Here is an 18,443-nt window from a genome sequence, read left to right on the forward strand (position 1 = left end):
TATATATATATATATATATATTTATTTATTTATATAAATATTATTTATCTAAATTTTTTTATCATTTAATAGCATTCATAATTTCTTTAGATAAAAATGCATTTTTTAAAAATGTATATTTTATTATAATATTCATTGGTATCATGTTAAGCATTCCTTTAGTTCTCCATAAAATAATTGTTAACTTTCTTATATATGGAATCCATAAATAAATAAAAATAAAAACTAAAAAAAATATGAAAGTACCAAAATATATAAAATAAGTCTCTTTATATTTTTCCAAATATAGATATGATTATTCCAAATATAGATCATTTAATTCAACCATTGAAGGAATAACGAAATACATTTCTTCTATAATCATTGTAATATCTTCATTATTCATGATATCTATTATACTTTCTAATGATTTTTACATACTATCTATTTCAGTATTATTATCTCTTAATGCTAATATAATTTTTTTTTTTTTTTAATTTCTTATTAATAAAATTACTTTCGATTATTAAAACTATTGCTGCCCTTAATCCTTTCGTTAATATATTTGATATAATTTATGTACATTATTAGATCTTATCTTTTAAAGCAATAATATTTGTACATATATCTGAAGAATCAACTAAATCAAATTTTGTAACATAATTATCAAATTACTTAGGAAATTTTTAACCGAATGTAGAAAAAACATTTCTTTCATTAGTATAAGTAAGTTAAATAAATTACAATCTTTAATCTATTCCTTAGCTATCAATTTATTTTTTCAATTAAATTATTTCTTCAAAAGAGAAGAGTAATATATTTTATAGATAGGTAGGTCTTTATGAAATAAATTTTTCATGAATTATTATTTTTTATAACGAATCAATAAATTATATCTAAAATATATAACTAGCAATAAAAAATATATTAAAAAGTGCGAAAAAAAATCCAAATTAAATAACTATCAAAGCTTTGAAATTATTTTTTTAATTTAATAATTTAATACTTCTTTGTTACTAAAATTCAGCAAAATAATCTTCTTTCATATTTTTAGAGTTAGATAATTATTAATTTTATAAAAAATTGTTATCATATTATTATTATTATTATTATTATTATTATTATTATTATTATTATTATTTTATATATTTCTCTTATAAATATAACTAGTTAAATTTCGTACATTTTATTTCTAGATTGCTTATACTTTCTAATGGAATCTATACAAAAAGAGACAACACTTTAAAGTTAGTTTATATAATTTTAAAAATAAACGGAATTACATATGATAACCATAAAAAGTATATTATTATATTCAATATTAATATAATATTATATTTAAAATAAAATCCTTTTATTAACTATTAATAAAATGTATAAAATTCTTAAGCAATCTCTTCAGAAGCTTATCTGAGTGTATAAAGTCCATTTTATTGTATATAATAAAAATATTTTTTTGTATTTTTGTCTATTATTTACATTTTTTCATCTATTTAGAAAAGAGATAGTGTTGAATTCTTTATATAAGATGCACATTGTATATATGTGAATAAAGCATCATTAAATGATTTTTAATCTGTAATTTATTATTCATTATATTATATTTATTATATATTATATTTTTTATTATCTAAATATTGCTAAGAAGTTTTTTCGTTTATTTATAATTAAAATTTAATTACTTTAAATTAAACTTCTTAAAGATTTTCAAGATAATTTTCCATTTATTCTTTATAGAATATGTGTTTTTTGATCTTTTAATTTTAAGATGATTACTTAAGTATATTATTTGATAACATCCAGATATTTGTTGAATAATAATTCACTTCGTTTAATATTTTAGGTCTTAAAAAAACTGTATATATAGCATCTATAGCTTCTTAAGCATTATTTTTATCATTTTAATTAAAGAAAAGACTAGAAATAGATAAAAAAGTGAGAGAAATAAATAATAAAATGCCAAATCTTTACAAAAAAATAACTGACTTTGGCATATTTTTTTCTGAAATTAAAGACCTAAATTCATTTAAAAGCCTCATTTACTCATTTTGTAAATTATTTTCGTCAGCAGAATTATCTACAATTTATTCATTTGAATTGTTCTCATTTTTATTATATATGGTTTTAAATGATTTTTTTTACCCTTTATCGTTTTCGTTTTCATCATCTTTTTGAAACTTTTCAAGATTTTCGTACGTATTTAATTATTTTTAATCTTTTTACATTATGCTTTTTTCTTTATTAATTTCATCTTCTTCTTATTTTATTAATTTAAACTTTATTGTGCTTACATTTATATTCTTCAAATATAATTAGTCTATTAAAAATACCATTATTTTTGATTTTGTGAATTATTTTTTTTCATATATTTTTGTTTATGAGCTACTGAATTTTTATTTTTTTCTTTCTGAATTTAATCTGCTTCTATCTTAATTTAATAAATTATTAAATTCATCATTAGATAAATTGTTTTCATTTTCATCTTCTTCCTCTTCATCTTCTTCAGTTTATTCTATCATAAAATTATTTTCTATGAATATTGTATCCAACTCAAAATCTTTCCCTGTAAAAGAATTTAATTGCCCACTTTTTTCACTATCAATTAAACCAGGAATTATTTAATCTATAAAAAGTTCGGATGATCCTCTGAAAATAGATAAAGGAATTCCTAATTCTGTTTTACATCCATTACTTATTCCTAATATGCTTCTTGTTTAACTACTATTTTTTTAAATATAATTAATTAAAAAGAGATATATTTTTTAAAAAAATTTACTTATAGGATATATAATGATAATTCTTTTCTGCTGCTTTGCTCAAAAAACCTATAAACTAAATTCCATAGTCTAAATTCGGAAATTATTTAATGATTAAATGACACATTGTTATATATCCTTCAGAATTTAAACATGAAGCAATTCTTTCATTACCTATAACTTTTTTTTATGAAGTATTTAAATAATCTTATATATATTCATCGTGAGATTCTCTATATGATTTAGGTATAATTTTACCTATATTTTAATTTAATATTTCTTTTTTTTCATAACCAAGTAAACTTAAAAATAAATAAAAAATATATATAAAGAAAAAAAAAAACTTTTTTATTTAATTATTAATTTTTGTTATTATTCCTGTCTGATCAATATTACCTGAAACTTATATAACACAAGCTTTACTATTTTCTCCATAAATATGCTTATCAACCCCATCATATTAATTTATGCTTTTTATAATATTTTCAGCTTTATCTATTAAATAAGTACTTTAATTTTACTCATTAATAATATCTTTGAGATAGTTTCCGTAAATAAGAAGACATAGCACATTATTTGAGTTAATATTTTATAATTATTTGTATTGTTTTTTAATTTATTTAACATTATTTGAAATATTTTCGCCTAATTTTAATATTTCTTTAATATCAGGAGAATCTTACATTAACATTTACCAAAATATTGTATGTAATTTGACAGAATAGCTAATATTATCTAAAAAAGGAACAAACTAATTTTAAAAAGCAATAATTTTATTAAAATCTTAATTTTTAGAATCCTAATTCCTTGAATCAAATTCCTAAAGTTCATTTTCAACAATATTTTTTTAACAATAAATAGAAAATAATAGTTAATTATTATTTTGTTTAGTTTCACAATTTATTAATTCGATTATTGAACGCATTTTATTTCCTAACTTTTCATACAAAATATAAGAAAGTAATAAATGAAAATACGCCTAACTTTTTATTTAAAATTTATCCATAGTTGTTTCAAATATACTAAATATTAATAAATACCATTTATTTATGTTTTTTTCAAAGGATTCACCTCTTTTGGATATTATTTTAATACAAAATCCTTTAGTTCTATTTTATGAATCATCTAAATGATTTTTCTAAAAGCTTAATAATTGTAAAAAATTTAAGGGCTAGTTAATATTCTAAACTAAAAATAATAGATAAATTAAATATTATTATAATTAATGCTCATGCTTAATATTATCATCCTTAAGAAAGATAATGTTATTTTAATAATTATAATATAGTCGATATAATGCATATAAAAGCAAAGGTATATATAATATTATATATATTAAATATATATTGCTATTAATAACAAATGTAATCAAACAAAAGTAAAAAGAAAACGAAAAACATATAAAGTCAAGAAATATCTAAAATATTTATAATTAAAAATCATAATATGATTAAGAGAAAAATCTCTATAATAAAATAACCATCTAAGAAATTACCAATATAATAAGAAAAGGCTTCTAAAGATATCCATCTACATCGATTATAGAATATATAGGAAGAATTATTTTATAAACTTAAAAATATATAAATATATAAAAAATATATATATTTATATATATAAATATATATATACATATATATTATTATATATTTTACTATAACGAATTAATTTTAAATTTTAAAGTGGAGATGCAAAAGGTTTTTTTGAGAATATATTTAAATCAATAAAAAAATATATTAACAATAAAGTAATTATTAAAAAGTTTATAAATCCTATTATTGATATAAAAAAATTTACTAAATGATACCCTTTATAACATTATATATCTGTGTTTTATTTACAATATATTGATCCTATGTATATTTCAACAAAAGGAATTATTCCGAAAGTGTTTGTTAGAATTCCTTTTCCAAAAAGTAAAGTTGTTAAATATTTACTTAAATTATTTATTTTATTCTAAGATATTTTATGGCTTATTTTTTATTTATATTTTTATCTTATTAAATAAATAAATATAATTAAGATTAAAATATGTAAAGTTGAAAACGAATAGAGAAATGCATAATAAATAATTTTTTGATTATTATTTTAAATTATTAAATTATAAAAAGAAAAATATCTAAAAATCGAGACAATAATATCTTTGTATTATGCTTCTCCTTAAAATTTGAATTGAGGTAAAGTGGCAAAATAAGATAATTAAAATGTTTCAATTATTAATGAAATAAAATAAAATGTTTTTGAAATTTCATTTGAATATATCATTTAATATAGTATATCAAAAATACAAATTTATATATCATTTCTAAACTTTCTCAAACCTTATTGTTAATTTTCATATTGTAGTAACATTTTTATTATTATTAGATTTTCTAATTAATTTTTAATTGTTTATATAAAATTACTTTTAAATATTTTAAATTTTTAAAATAAAATATTTAATCAAATTTATATTTTTTTATTATTAATTATTGTATTTAATGTTAATATTTCCCTTCTCCGAATTAAAAAATATTGCTATTTTATTTACTCTCGTTTAAAGTATAAAAATTATTTAAATATTTTATTATTAAAATCAAAAAAATATTATTAAAGTATACATTATTATTTAAAATATTTAGTTTAAACATTTTCTATAACTGATTTTATAAGAATCTTAATAATTTTAATTTTTTAAACCTAAAAAAACATCAAAAATTTTTTTTTTAGAGAATCAAATATCAAATAATAATGTATTATAAATAAATTTTTAACTACAAAAAACTGGCAATATAATAAAATTTTACTATATTTTTTAATATTATTTGTTATTAAATTGAATTTAAGAATATTCTTTATTTGAAATTAGTTTTAATTTTTATATATTTTTTACATATTCAAAAATTAATTATTATATAAAATAAATTTTTTATATATTGAATATAAATAGTATAGAAATTAAGGAAATATTATATTTATAATTAATAAAATAATTTTAAAAATAAAAGGATTTTATAATTATTTTTATTCACAAAAATAAACTTTTATTTCATATATAATGTATCTTTATATAAAATAAATTATTATATAATATTTTGAAAAATCATATATTTATTTGACTTATAATATAAATTATTCAACTAATATAATCAGTTAAATAGTTAACTTTCTGATTTAAAGTTAAGATTTATTAATTTAATTAAATATTTTATGTAGTTAATTATTAAATACAATCTATAAAATGATTATTTTATTACTTATGTATTTATTATTATTATATAAAATTACAACATAATTTTTCTATTTACAAAGATAATTTTTCTTCAGAAAATTGGATTTGTTTCTCGTTTTCAAATTTAAATATTTTATAAGTATTTTTACAATTTTCAATTTAAAGCTTTGATCTTTTTAATTCATTTTTTAATTACTTTTTTATTAATAAAAAAATTAAAGTAAAATATTTAGAAATTATAGTTTACATATAATTATTCATATAATTTATCTGTTTAAAGGTTATCATTTGAATTTTCTTATTATATACTTAAACTATTCTTTGTTTATAATTAATTAATTTATGTTATCATATTTAATATTATTATAATAATTGTTATTCGATATATTTTTATTAATGTAAAATGATTATAATTGTATTTGCAATTAATATAATAATATTTTATTTTAACTTTTATTTTTTCTTTAATACAAATAGTTTATATAATACATTTTATAATATTTTTTCAAATAAAGCGCGATATTTACAATAATTTATATAAAAAGAAATCAAATATATTATTTTAATATAGATATGATTTATAATAATTATAAACAAAAAAAATTAATAAAAACTAAAATATAAACAAGATTTTTTTTTTTTAAATATGAATAAATACTTAGTAAATCTTGAATAAGATGGATCTTTTCCTGATACTCATGATAAAGTATATTGCTTAAATTCAAATGATTACCTAACGATAGTTCTAAACTCAGTAAAGTTTCTTAAATTCACTCCATTACTATTGACAAATTACCCATCTATGAATCCTCACAAAAACTCATATCAACACCCAAAAGCCCCAGAAATAACTTAATTTACAACCAATGAACTAAAGAAAGAAGACTTATAGAAATAATATAAGGTGTTTTCTGGATTTTTTAACACAGAGGGTTAATGGTAAGTAGATTTGCACATATAAGATTTTGATGGCTCGCTATATTTATAAGTTATATTTTTAGAAGATAGATTTGAAGATAAAAAAGAAAATATAAAACTTGCATCTTTTGGTAAACCTGAATGGATAATGGTATAACCAATAAGCACTATGGACTCTTCTCTTTTGAAAATCGATGAATTGATAATTTAAACTGTACTTCCTTACAGTCTTGGCCCTAGCTCTAAATGGCTTGAAATTCTAAAAAATCAAACTTAATTAGGATATAATGGATTCCATTTCCCTCCAATCTAATAGTTAGGATATTCAGGTTCTTATTATTCGATTAATGACTAATTAAAAAGCAATTCTACGCTTTTTGAAGATAACGGAAGCTTTGATTAAATCAAATAAATAATATAAGATCTCCAAAAATAGACTAAAGCCGTTTGTTTTGTGGATATTTTACTTAACCATACTTCGTTTGATAGTGAATGGCTTTTAGAATGTCCTGATGCTGTTTACAGCAATTTGAATACACCATGTTTGTGCTCTGCTATTGAATTAGATGAAGCTATTGCATAATTTAGTGATGCTTTATCAAGAAAAGAAGTAAAGGAATATTACAATGGATCTAATAGAATAGAAAACGAAGATCAATTAAACGCAGTAATGGAAATTATGAAAGAAAGAATATTTTATGGATTAAAATTAGTTGAATTCTTTTTGTTTGATAATGAAGTTATTATTAAATAATTAAGAGATACACTCAATAGGCATAATATTTAAATTTTCTAAAAAGAAATAGAAGTTGATGAAGATGAAAATATATTTGCAAGATCTGGATTTGATATTATTAATAATTATATTTAATAAAATGTATTTAATATAGGCGCAAAAAGATTCGGCGTTTCAGTTGATTTTGAAAAATTAATTATTGAAAATATTAAAGAAAAACCTTAATAGTATTGCATTTAAGCATTTGTAAGATCTATTGATTTATGGAATAATTAATGGAGAGAAAAAATTTCTTCATATATAGAATAAGCTATTTCTTCTACATATGGATAAATTAGATATTGGCATATAGAATTATAGAAACATCAAGTAACTTTAAACTATACACTTGTTCCGAGATATTTTACTAAACTTAAAAATGGAACATTTGCTGCTAATAATGGATGGATTTAAGTTTTTTTTAATTTTTTTTTAATTTTTATATTAATATATTAGGATTATGATCCTTTAAAAATTTTTACAGATGATGGGGAATACCATTATTTAAGAAGAACCATTAATATTTGGGGAGATTTAGTTAAATTAAGATATGGTAATTCAAAGAAAGATTCACCTGGATTATGGAAAAGAATGAAATAATATGTATAATTAATGGCTCGAATATTCCATGGATTCAGATTAGATAATGCGCACTCAACTGCTTTAAATGTAGGAGAATATTTTATGAGAAAAGCAAGAAATTAAAATAAAAATTTGATGATTTTTGCAGAATTATTTACCGGAAATGTTACTAAAGATGCAATTTTTTGCAAAAAAATAGGTATTAATGCACTGGTAAGAGAAACAAATCATAATAAAAGCTCTTTAGATATTTTCGGATAATTTTGCTATTTATCTAGAGTATCAAAATATGGTGTAGGATCTTTAGATAAATTAATATAAATTAATTTATAAAATGGAGAAAAGAAAGAAATTTTAGTGCCTACATAACCTAAAAGTATTGTCTATGATCAAACACACGACAATTAATCTATATTATCATAATTTTCTTTGTAATAAACTTTATCTTTAATTGCTTTAACTTCTTTTTGTCCTTTTATAAAAGGTATTTGCTTGTTTATATCTTAATTAATGAATATATTTAAATAAAAAAAGGTACAGTAAGAGGATTTGATGAACTTTATCCAGAAAAATTAAGTGTAGTAGATGAAAGGAGAAAATATTTAGCATAATTAGATTGTACTGAAGTTCATTTAAAAGATTCGCCAATTGAAGTTATTTTAACGTTAAAATTACATAGCTTAACTGAAAATGCAGAAGTTAGAGGCGATTGGGATAATTGGGCAGATGGTGTAAAAATGAATTTACTTTCTTCTAATGAATGTAATTATATATATTTCGCTAAAGTTTTGGTTTCTTAATGTGATAAGGTATATGAATACAAATATAATATAAATGGAGAATGGCATGTAGATCAAAATAAAGAGATTAGAAATGGGAATAATTTTTTTTAAACAGGTGGAAAAGCAAATACTTTAAGTTACTCAGATAATTTATGTGTTGCTAGAAGAGAATTTATTAAATATAATAATGTTTTATGCGATTAATATCCTTTTACTTTCTTATCTCATCATGCTTACGGATTTGTTTGTATTATGAGGGAAAATTAAACTAAAGATAGCTTCTATTTCTTAATTTCTAGAACTGCTTATAATGAAAATGATCATAAAGTTGATGTCGAAATTGAATGTCCTGGGATTATTGAAAATATAGAAGCTATATTCTAAGTAATTATTATTTATATATATAAATATATATATCTTTTTTAGATGAATGAGTTTGTTGAAGGTCATTAAAGTGCAAATTGTTAAAAAAATTAAGAATTTTTGTAAGGATTGAAAACTAAAGTTTTTTAAGAATTCAATATTTTAAAATATGCAGAAATTAGATTCTGTTCTTTAAGAAAAAAATCAGTTTTACATTTTTTTAATGCTCCCCCTTCATTATCTGTTGTTATTAAATGCACCCTTGATAAATCTTAGAAACAAGCGATTTAAAGCTTAAATAAACTCTTAGATGAAGAAAATTAAAAGTAAGCATTTAAATTATTTTAAGATTTATCCTCTAGCGAAATAAATTTCTTATTATTTTCTTGTTAAAGTGAAGAAAGAGAAACAACTGGTTTTGGAATGTATCATATTGCTAATCAAGGAGATTTATTATTTGGAGGATTAGCAGGTATATATATATAGAAAAAAATTATAATATTTGAAAAAAGAAATATTTAATTTTTATAATAAAAAGCTATTTTCCATGAAGTCGATTAGGCGTTAATATATAATGATTTAGGAAAGAACTTGTTCCATAATTTGAGAGAAGGATATTGGTATTTAGATTATATAATAAATAGATTAGTAAAACAAGCAGGAAATCTAACCAAAGTAGCCAATTATTTTAAACAATATTTTGATTTGTTAAAAACTATTCCAAAATATTTAATACCAACATATTTTTGTAAATTTATCAATACTTTCAAATCCCATATCCATGCAAAAATTTAACACAGAATGAAAGAAAACAAAGTAAAATTAAACTCTCGTTTTCACAGCGATCTTTTATTAGCAAGCTACTAATTTTTAGCAGAGATACCCTCTTCTAGTTTTTAAAACTATAAAATTTCAATGTCTGCTGGGCTTCCTCATTTTACCACTGGATGGACACGTTGTTGGGGAAGAGACACTTTTATTTCTTTTAGAGGTCTTTTGTTAATATCTGGACTTTATGAAGATGCTAAATCGATTATCTGTATGTTTGGAAGTACTTTAAGACATGGATTAATTCCCAATTTACTTGATGGAGGAAAAAGTCCTCGATATAATTGCAGAGATGGATGCTGGTGGTGGATTAAAGCAGTTAAAGATTATGTTGAATTCACTAATGATACTGCCTTTTTGAAATAAGAAATTAATATGTAATTCCTAAGTGATGATATGCTGGAAGATTAGAAACTTAAAGCTGAACATAAAACTAAAAAAATGACTATTTAGGATATTATTCAAGAGATCTTCACTAAGCATGCTTAAGGTATAAAATTTAGAGAATGGAGAGCTGGTTGTGAAATAGACTCTAATATGGAAACTGAAGGGTTCAATATAGCATTAAAAATGGAAGAGACTAATGGGTTTATCTTTGGCGGAAACATGAAAAATTGTCTCACTTGGATGGATAAAATGGGTTCTTCAGTTAAGGCTGGTAATAAAGGTGTTCCAGGAACTAGCAGGTGAATATTTAATATAAAATCATTTATATTTTTTTAATTTTTTATTTATTCCTAAAAAAAGAGATGGAGCTCCTGTAGAAATGACTGCTTTACTAAAATGCTGCTTGAACTTTTTAATTAACTGTAAAGATTATCCTTATGCATATGTATAAATTTCAAAAGATAGAAAAATTACATTTGTTGAATGGGCATAACTTATTTAATTGAATTTCGAAAAATTTTATTGGATTCCAGAAGAAAATATTAATCCTCTTCATGAAAAATACATTCTTAGAAAAGGTATTTATATGGACACTTATAAATCTCATAATATAAGGTGTGATTATTTGTTAAGGCCTAATGCTTGTATCGCTATTGCTGTGGCTCCTGAACTTTTTGATTTAAAACATGCCGAACATTATTTAGATATTGTAGAAAAAAATCTTTTAGAATAAAACAGTATTGGAATTAAAACCTTAGATCCATTGGCTCCTGAATATGTTCCTTATTATGATAATGCTGATGATACTGTATAACCTAAAACTGCTCATGGATTTAGTTACCATAATGGTCCTGTATTATTTTATATTTTATTTGTATATTTATTTATTTTATTTTGAGGAATGGGTATGGTTGTATGGATATTTTGTTAAAGCCATTTTGGAAGTAAGAAAGAAATAAAATGGATTTACTAAATAAAAATTAATGGGTCATTTAGCTAATCATAAAAGACATATATAAACTAGTCCTTGGCTGTCTTTGCCTGAGTTAACTAATCAAAATGGAAGTTATTGCCCTTTTTCATGTTAAAGCTAAGCCTGGTCAATTGCTACTTTAATAGAAGTTTGCTTTGATAGCGAATAACTATAAAATAATTGATTTTTATTTTATTTTATTTTTTATTTATTTTATTATTAAACTTTTTTAAAAATTAAATTTTTTTTTATTAAATTAAATTATAGTTATTTATTTAAGTATTTTTATTTAAGACAAAATATTATTTTTATAAATACTAGTAATAATTTTTTTATGTTTAATTTAAAAAAAGAAAAATTAAATATCCAAAAAAAAAAAATAAAAAAAAAAAAACTAAAAAATCAAAACATACATTATTTTAATCTAATTTATAGATAATAAAAAAAAATTTCAAACGAAGGTCTTAAAAAATAAAAAAGATAAAAATAAAATAATAAATAAATTTTACATCTTCCCATGAGTTGTTACCAGCTCCGCTAAACATATCAACAACAGTATATTCAAATATACCAAATTTATCAGCTAACATTAAAGAAATGAACATAGAAGGGGCTACCTTAAAGAAATAATTAGAAAACATACCAGCAAATATATTGCTTGATAATTCATGATAGTAAATCCATACAGAAGCTTTTCTATAATTACCATTCCATGGGCAAACGCCATTTTATTTAGGCCAGAAATCAACCATTTCTCTAGCAACCATGAAAGGATATGAAGTTAAACAAGCAAATAAAGTAGATAAACTTGCGATGACTCCCTTTATATTAATACATATAAATAATATATATATATATATATATATATATTATTATAAATATATATATACATTTATTTATATATATATATTTATTTATATTTTTTTATTAATACTTTCCAAACAAGTTCAGATTATTCACCAACTCTCCAAATAAAAGACATTTTATCTTATAGAAAATCATAAGTATATAGAAGTGTATATGTCTAAAAAAAGTTTCTTAAGAAAAGAGGTGATGTATTTTTGAATAAGTAGTATGGGCCCTCCTCTAAAGGAATTCTGAAAAGGGCACTCAAGTAATTAGAATATCCTCTTTGTAATTCTTTAGGGAATGTTTTGTCAGCATAATAAGCATATCTTGCCATTTCAAAAGGAATACCTATTGGGGCTGTTAATAATGCAGCAAATATAGATCCTGGTATTTTTCTTATAAAATTATATTCGAATCCAGCAAAAGGTCTTTACCATCCATTATTTACCCATCTAAATGCTGCTAAACGAGCTCCCCAATCAAAAGTTCCTGAACATAAAGCATACATACTTCTATTTACTACTGATTTTTAGTAATTCTTTAATTTAAAAACTTCTTTTAAAAATACTCCGGCTTCTGATATATTTTTTGGTTTCTCATACTTATTTGCTAATAAACGACAGTTATCAATTAATGCTGTTATGTTCTCTTATATTAATTAACTTACAGTTCCTACTACTGCTCCACGATATGCATTGTTTAAAAATGTCGAATCTTTTCTATATTTTTATTTGTATATTTATATAGATTCTATTATTTATTTATTTTTACCTTCTCACCCAACCTTATACATTATAAATATCCCAATATTATGAATGTCTTCTTTATAAATCTTCTAGTTCAAAAAACATTTATTTTTTCTTTTTTAATATAATGATTTATTTGTATATTATTATTATTATTTTAAATATAAATTTATTTTTTAATTAATTAAAATATTTTTTTTTCTTTTATTTATATTTTTTATTTGTATATAGAAAGATTTATATATATATAAATATATATATATATATATATATATATATATATATATATATATATATATATATATATATATATATATATAAGCAATCAAATATTTATTATAATTATAAAAGTATACATATAAATTAAAATTTTAGGTTTTTAATAAGTGAGTCTAATAATCAGTACAAATATATATAACTTAAATAAATTAAATATTTTAGATTTTAATAATTAAAAATAATATATAATTTTCAATTTAAATTGAATTTTTTTTTTTAATTTTTATTAAATAATAATAATACTATATATATATATATTATTATAAAAAAATTAATTTTTTGCCTTTTTAATTTTTAATTTTCAATTATTTTTTATTTACTACTATTTTAATCACAGACAAAAAGTATAGTTTAAATTATAAATAAGTTTTATTTTATAAAATTTTAGGCATTATTCAAAGCACCTCTCTAAACATTTATTAAATTAATTAATATAATTTTATTTTATTTTAGTTTAAAAATATGGGTTTTATTTATGAGAAGGATAGATTTGAATATGAATTTAAATTTTTTGGAATATTGAGAATTTTTGTTTTTATGAAAATCTTTAATTTAAAAATTTAATCTTTTATTTTTAATTAATTTTATTACATGTTTTTTTTTTTTTTTTAACCTGAATTTGTTAAAATCTTGACATTTTTTTATTATTTTAAATTATTAAATTATTTCCACTATCACATAGTATATATTTTCTTTAATAATTTTTTTACATTATAAAGGATTTTCAATAAAATTTTTGTTTTTTATTTTAATTTATTTCTAATCATATTTTATTTTTTTAGATACGAATATATTATTTTTTTGATATATTTTTAATTATTTCGTTAATTTATTTTAAACTTAAATAATAAAATTAATAGAATCATGTTTCATTTATTAAGTTTTTAAAAAAATAAATCAAAATAAGTAATATAATTTTACTTAGCTTTCTACTTATTATGTTTCTTTGAATATTTAAACTCCTTATTTTTGTTACATTAGAAATATATTTGACTAAGGATATAAATATTATTATAAACCTATAATTTAAAATCTGCTTATTTATTGCAAATAAAATTCTAAGTCAAAAGTTTATTTTCAATTATATTAAATTGCTGTCTAATTATAAATTAATATATTAATATTAAATAAAATTTGACTATTACAATTTATTTTTGTAATTTTATTAATATAATCTTCCTATAGTTAAAATTTAATGTCAATTTTATTTTAATAATATTAAAACATTATTTTTTTAATAGTTTGTGATTTTATTTTTAAAAATATTATCTTATTTTAGAATGAATGCCTTTATTATTATTAATAATATTTTTAATTTAAAGTTAAAAAAATTTATTATACAAAGCTAATTTAAAAATGTACAAAATAGTTAAAAGCATACAAATTGAAAATTTAATAGTTAACTATATATATTAAAACATGATGTTTTTAATTACTAATCATAAAAATAATATAATTACAGTAATTATTATAAAATAATGATAATAGTTTTAATCTAATTAATCTGACTTTTTAAAAATATGCAAGATGATGGTAAATAATTAAATGAAAAGATAACTGGGAATTTCTGAAACTTTGATACTTTTTTCGGTATATTCATAAAATAAAACTAAAAAATGGGTTATAAAGATATGTATTGCAAAATGTTTAAAATATATGTTAACATCTTTGATCCTTCTAAAAATAAACTTAAGAATAGATAAAGTATTATAACTACTATTAAATTTGATTATAAATCTTTATATATTTACTTCATATTAAAATGATAGTTATCAAAAGAATTGGTTATAACGATTTTAGTTAACTATCCAAATTAAGATGCTGTTAAATAATTTTATTTTCTATTAGGATGATAGTATAATATATTAGAAATAAATTAAAGGATAAAAATATATGTAAATTATTAAAATAAAAATAATAGTATATATAACTATTTTTCTTTGCAAACAAACACAAAAAAAAATAAAAATTTAATAATTAAAATTACTTTTCTGTTTATTTTGATTTATTTTTTAAATATATTTTTTTTAAAAAAAAATTTTTAATTAATTAAAGTATAATATATTCAAATTCTAAATGCAGCCAAAGAAGATCTTCTCATTTCTTCAACTTGTTTTTTCGATTGAACTACTCTACTTCTTAAACATTCAATTTCAGTAAATAATTAAACACATAGCATTAGCAAATCATTAATTCTAACTTACAAATCATTAATGTTCACCATTTATTATTTCAATTAGCAATTTTCAGTTTCTAATTCTGTATTTTCTTATGTTAGTCTATCTATTTCTAAATTAAGGACTCTGTTTTTTTCTCTCAAAATATTTAGTTCTTATAAAAGTTGTTCTAGTTTTTAACATTTTAGTTACCATTATTGTATTTCCTCATCTCTTTTTTACAAAAGTAATCTTAATCTATCAATTTCGTTTGTTAAAAGTACTACCTTAGCTTCCCAATCTTAAATTTCTTTTTACATTTTAGATCTTTTTACTTTACTATCTTGATTTTCAGAATTAAGATCTTAATATTATTTGGTTATTATTTCTAATTATTAAGTTAATTCAAGTATTCTTTAGTTTAAAGCTCTTATTTACGCCTCTAAATTTCTACAGGTGATTTCCAATTATTAGTTTTTATTCTTCCAATCATCTATTTCATTTTATTTTTATTCACATATATGTTTTAGTCTTTCTATTTCCTAAGTATAGCTCACTTTTTTTTAATAATATTATATTTTTTAAAAGTTGACATTATATATTTATTACTTAATCTGTTTTCATATTCAATAACTTTTTGTTCAATATTTTAATATTTAATAATTTATTATTCTAATTAGGAAATACGAGTTCTATATTGTTCGTTTTCTTGATTTTTGGTTGATAAAGCTTAATTTAATCTATCAATTTCTTAAGATAAAATTACGATTTTGTTTTCATATTCTCTAATTTTAACTTCTAATAATTTCATTTATTCATACTATCTTTCCAAATTACAGTATTTTACTTTTTCTTCTTAGAAAAGTTAATTCAATTATCTTATTTAACCTTCCATATCTCTAAATTTATCTTCATATTGTCTTAAATTATTTTCATGTCTTTTACATTTATCTTGAAGTTCTTTTTATAACAAAAAATATATAATATATATATTTTTTTTAAAAAAAATACGCTAAATATCATTATTTTTAATATTAACGGCTTCATTTAATCTTTATATTTCTTAAGTAAGCAACAATACCCGATTTTCATATTCTTTAAGCCTAGATTCGTAGACTTTGATTTGAGAAACCTACAATTCAAGTTCATTAATTTTGTTTCTTTAAGTATCAGAATCAGCATACATATTTCTAATAACAGAATTTAATCTTTCCAATTCTTAGGTAAATTATCCAATTTTAATTTCCTATTCTTTACAAATATCTTAATATCTTCTTAATTCATCTATAAGTCTTTCTTATTTTTGGAATCTGGTTTTCCATTCTTCAATATTTTGGACTAAAATAAGAATCTATGTATCTTTTTCTTATATTAATGGTTCTAATTTTTTAATTTCAAGTATTTAACTTTCAAGTTATTAATGAGATCTTTTTAATGTCTCTATATCATTGTTTTTTTAACCTATCATTTAGCGCAAACGTTCATTTTCTACTGCTAAGTTTGCACATTTTTCTTCTAATTCACTTATTTTTTAATCTTTTAGACGATTTGATTCATTAAAACTATTTTTTTGTTTTGTATTTTTTAGATATTTATATTTTAATTTTTAATTTTTAATTTTTAAATTTTAATTTAAATTTTAAATTTTATATATTTTTTTTTTATTCACCTTCTTTTTAAAGATTCATTTTCGTATTCTTTTTAAGTTAATACTTATCTTAATTAATAATATTCTTATTCAAACTAATTCTTTTGTTCTGAAATTATTTCTAATTAAGATATTTAAATTTCTTATTAACTACACATCTGCTTCCAGTATTCTATTTCTTCATCCTTTGCTGCAAATATCTCTTTTAGAGTGTCTGTTCCTGATTTCCAATCCTTTTTAGAAGCAGGATTAGCTACTTTTGATGTATCAACTTTGCTAGATATTACGTTTGTTGAGCGTTATATGTAGATATTGCTGTTTTAGTTAAAGTTACTTGAGGAGTTTTTCATTTGGATTTTTTTTTTTTAATTATTAATTTTTTTTTTTTTAATATAAAGCATTATTTTTATGCAGATTTTTTTTAAATATTCAAAAAATTATATGTTTTTATAAAAATACTATTATTACTTTTATAAAAATACACAATTTGGTTTTTTTAGAATTTTAATTTTTTTTTTTTTTATATAAACTAACGCATAATTGGTTAATCTGAAAACAATGTATTTTTAATTAATTTTTTAAAATATAATTTTTTTCCCTAATAGTATCTCTTTATTCATTATCTCATGTACTATTTGGATTTTATTATTTAAAATTATTTTAAATAAAGACTTTATTTAATTTTGATAATTTGATTTTAAAAATTTAAATTCTCAAAATCACTAACTGAATTATTTCCTAGAAAGAAACTATCTAACATACCTAAAAATTTATTTATTAAAGTATTGAGTGTACTTTAAAAAAAAAATTGCAAAGAAAATGTTTCTATTTAATTTAAAATAAGAAATAATTCAAGAAGAAAACAAATTATGATTATATAATAAAAATAAAGTGTTTTTTGTAGTTTTCTTTAATATTTTCATCTATTTCTATATTATTAAGATATTTAAATATCAGAAAAATTAAAATAATAGTTATAAATATTATTTATTCTGATGTTTTTATATTTTTTAAAAAACTCTCCTAAAAAAAAGCAGTATTTAAATATTTTTTTTGCTCTTTTTTTTATTGTATTTCTAAAAATAAAAAAAATATTTAATCAAATAATTCATTTAACCATAAAATAAATTAATCCAAATATATAATAGTCTTAATAAAAATAATTTCAAAGCTAATAAATTATTTTAAATAATGATAAATTCTAATAATAT

At 19.5% G+C, this 18,443-nt stretch overlaps 4 protein-coding genes across 4 annotated transcripts, besides 24 other annotated features; 1 reads left to right on the forward strand and 3 right to left on the reverse strand. All coding sequences in view use genetic code 6, as the record gives it.

The window, feature by feature from the left end:
- The first annotated feature begins 10 nt into the window (after positions 1 to 10).
- Positions 11 to 48: a microsatellite.
- Positions 49 to 61: 13 nt separating this feature from the next.
- On the reverse strand, positions 62 to 5,087 carry IMG5_154020 (PAS domain S-box family protein; the record flags this gene model as incomplete). The annotated part of the gene is made up of 4 exons (XM_004030702.1): positions 62 to 450; positions 497 to 2,700; positions 2,756 to 4,307; positions 4,391 to 5,087. 4 exons carry the CDS (start codon positions 5,085 to 5,087, stop codon positions 62 to 64), a joined length of 4,842 nt encoding a protein of 1,613 aa, XP_004030750.1.
- Positions 271 to 312: a microsatellite.
- Positions 1,072 to 1,129: a microsatellite.
- Positions 1,561 to 1,609: a microsatellite.
- Positions 1,574 to 1,606: a microsatellite.
- Positions 4,313 to 4,362: a microsatellite.
- Positions 4,315 to 4,385: a microsatellite.
- Positions 4,335 to 4,394: a microsatellite.
- Positions 5,088 to 5,998: 911 nt separating the features above from the next.
- Positions 5,999 to 6,037: a microsatellite.
- Positions 6,038 to 6,592: 555 nt separating this feature from the next.
- IMG5_154030 (hypothetical protein) lies at positions 6,593 to 11,738 on the forward strand (the record flags this gene model as incomplete). Its single annotated transcript, XM_004030703.1, has 7 exons — positions 6,593 to 8,053; positions 8,096 to 8,705; positions 8,756 to 9,387; positions 9,430 to 9,838; positions 9,905 to 10,880; positions 10,942 to 11,434; positions 11,481 to 11,738. 7 exons carry the CDS (start codon positions 6,593 to 6,595, stop codon positions 11,736 to 11,738), a joined length of 4,839 nt encoding a protein of 1,612 aa, XP_004030751.1.
- Positions 8,049 to 8,080: a microsatellite.
- Positions 11,739 to 11,772: a microsatellite.
- Positions 11,739 to 11,786: a microsatellite.
- Positions 11,780 to 11,817: a microsatellite.
- A 105-nt stretch (positions 11,818 to 11,922) lies between these two features.
- Positions 11,923 to 11,947: a microsatellite.
- Positions 11,923 to 11,956: a microsatellite.
- Positions 11,957 to 12,005: 49 nt separating this feature from the next.
- On the reverse strand, positions 12,006 to 13,254 carry IMG5_154040 (oxoglutarate malate translocator protein, putative; the record flags this gene model as incomplete). Its single annotated transcript, XM_004030704.1, has 4 exons — positions 12,006 to 12,017; positions 12,064 to 12,375; positions 12,489 to 13,122; positions 13,175 to 13,254. 4 exons carry the CDS (start codon positions 13,252 to 13,254, stop codon positions 12,006 to 12,008), a joined length of 1,038 nt encoding a protein of 345 aa, XP_004030752.1.
- Positions 12,390 to 12,474: a microsatellite.
- Positions 12,404 to 12,472: a microsatellite.
- Positions 12,445 to 12,483: a microsatellite.
- A 52-nt stretch (positions 13,255 to 13,306) lies between the features above and the next one.
- Positions 13,307 to 13,350: a microsatellite.
- A 23-nt stretch (positions 13,351 to 13,373) lies between these two features.
- Positions 13,374 to 13,469: a microsatellite.
- Positions 13,388 to 13,469: a microsatellite.
- A 2,024-nt stretch (positions 13,470 to 15,493) lies between these two features.
- Positions 15,494 to 15,904, reverse strand: IMG5_154050 (hypothetical protein; the record flags this gene model as incomplete). Its single annotated transcript, XM_004030705.1, has 1 exon — positions 15,494 to 15,904. The coding sequence occupies one exon, from the start codon at positions 15,902 to 15,904 to the stop codon at positions 15,494 to 15,496; it is 411 nt and encodes a 136-aa protein (XP_004030753.1).
- A 1,261-nt stretch (positions 15,905 to 17,165) lies between these two features.
- Positions 17,166 to 17,241: a microsatellite.
- Positions 17,176 to 17,233: a microsatellite.
- Positions 17,182 to 17,242: a microsatellite.
- The last annotated feature ends 1,201 nt before the right edge of the window (positions 17,243 to 18,443 follow it).

Source organism: Ichthyophthirius multifiliis (genome assembly GCF_000220395.1).
Source record: "Ichthyophthirius multifiliis unplaced genomic scaffold scaff_1120509251175, whole genome shotgun sequence".
NCBI lineage: Eukaryota > Ciliophora > Oligohymenophorea > Hymenostomatida > Ichthyophthirius > Ichthyophthirius multifiliis.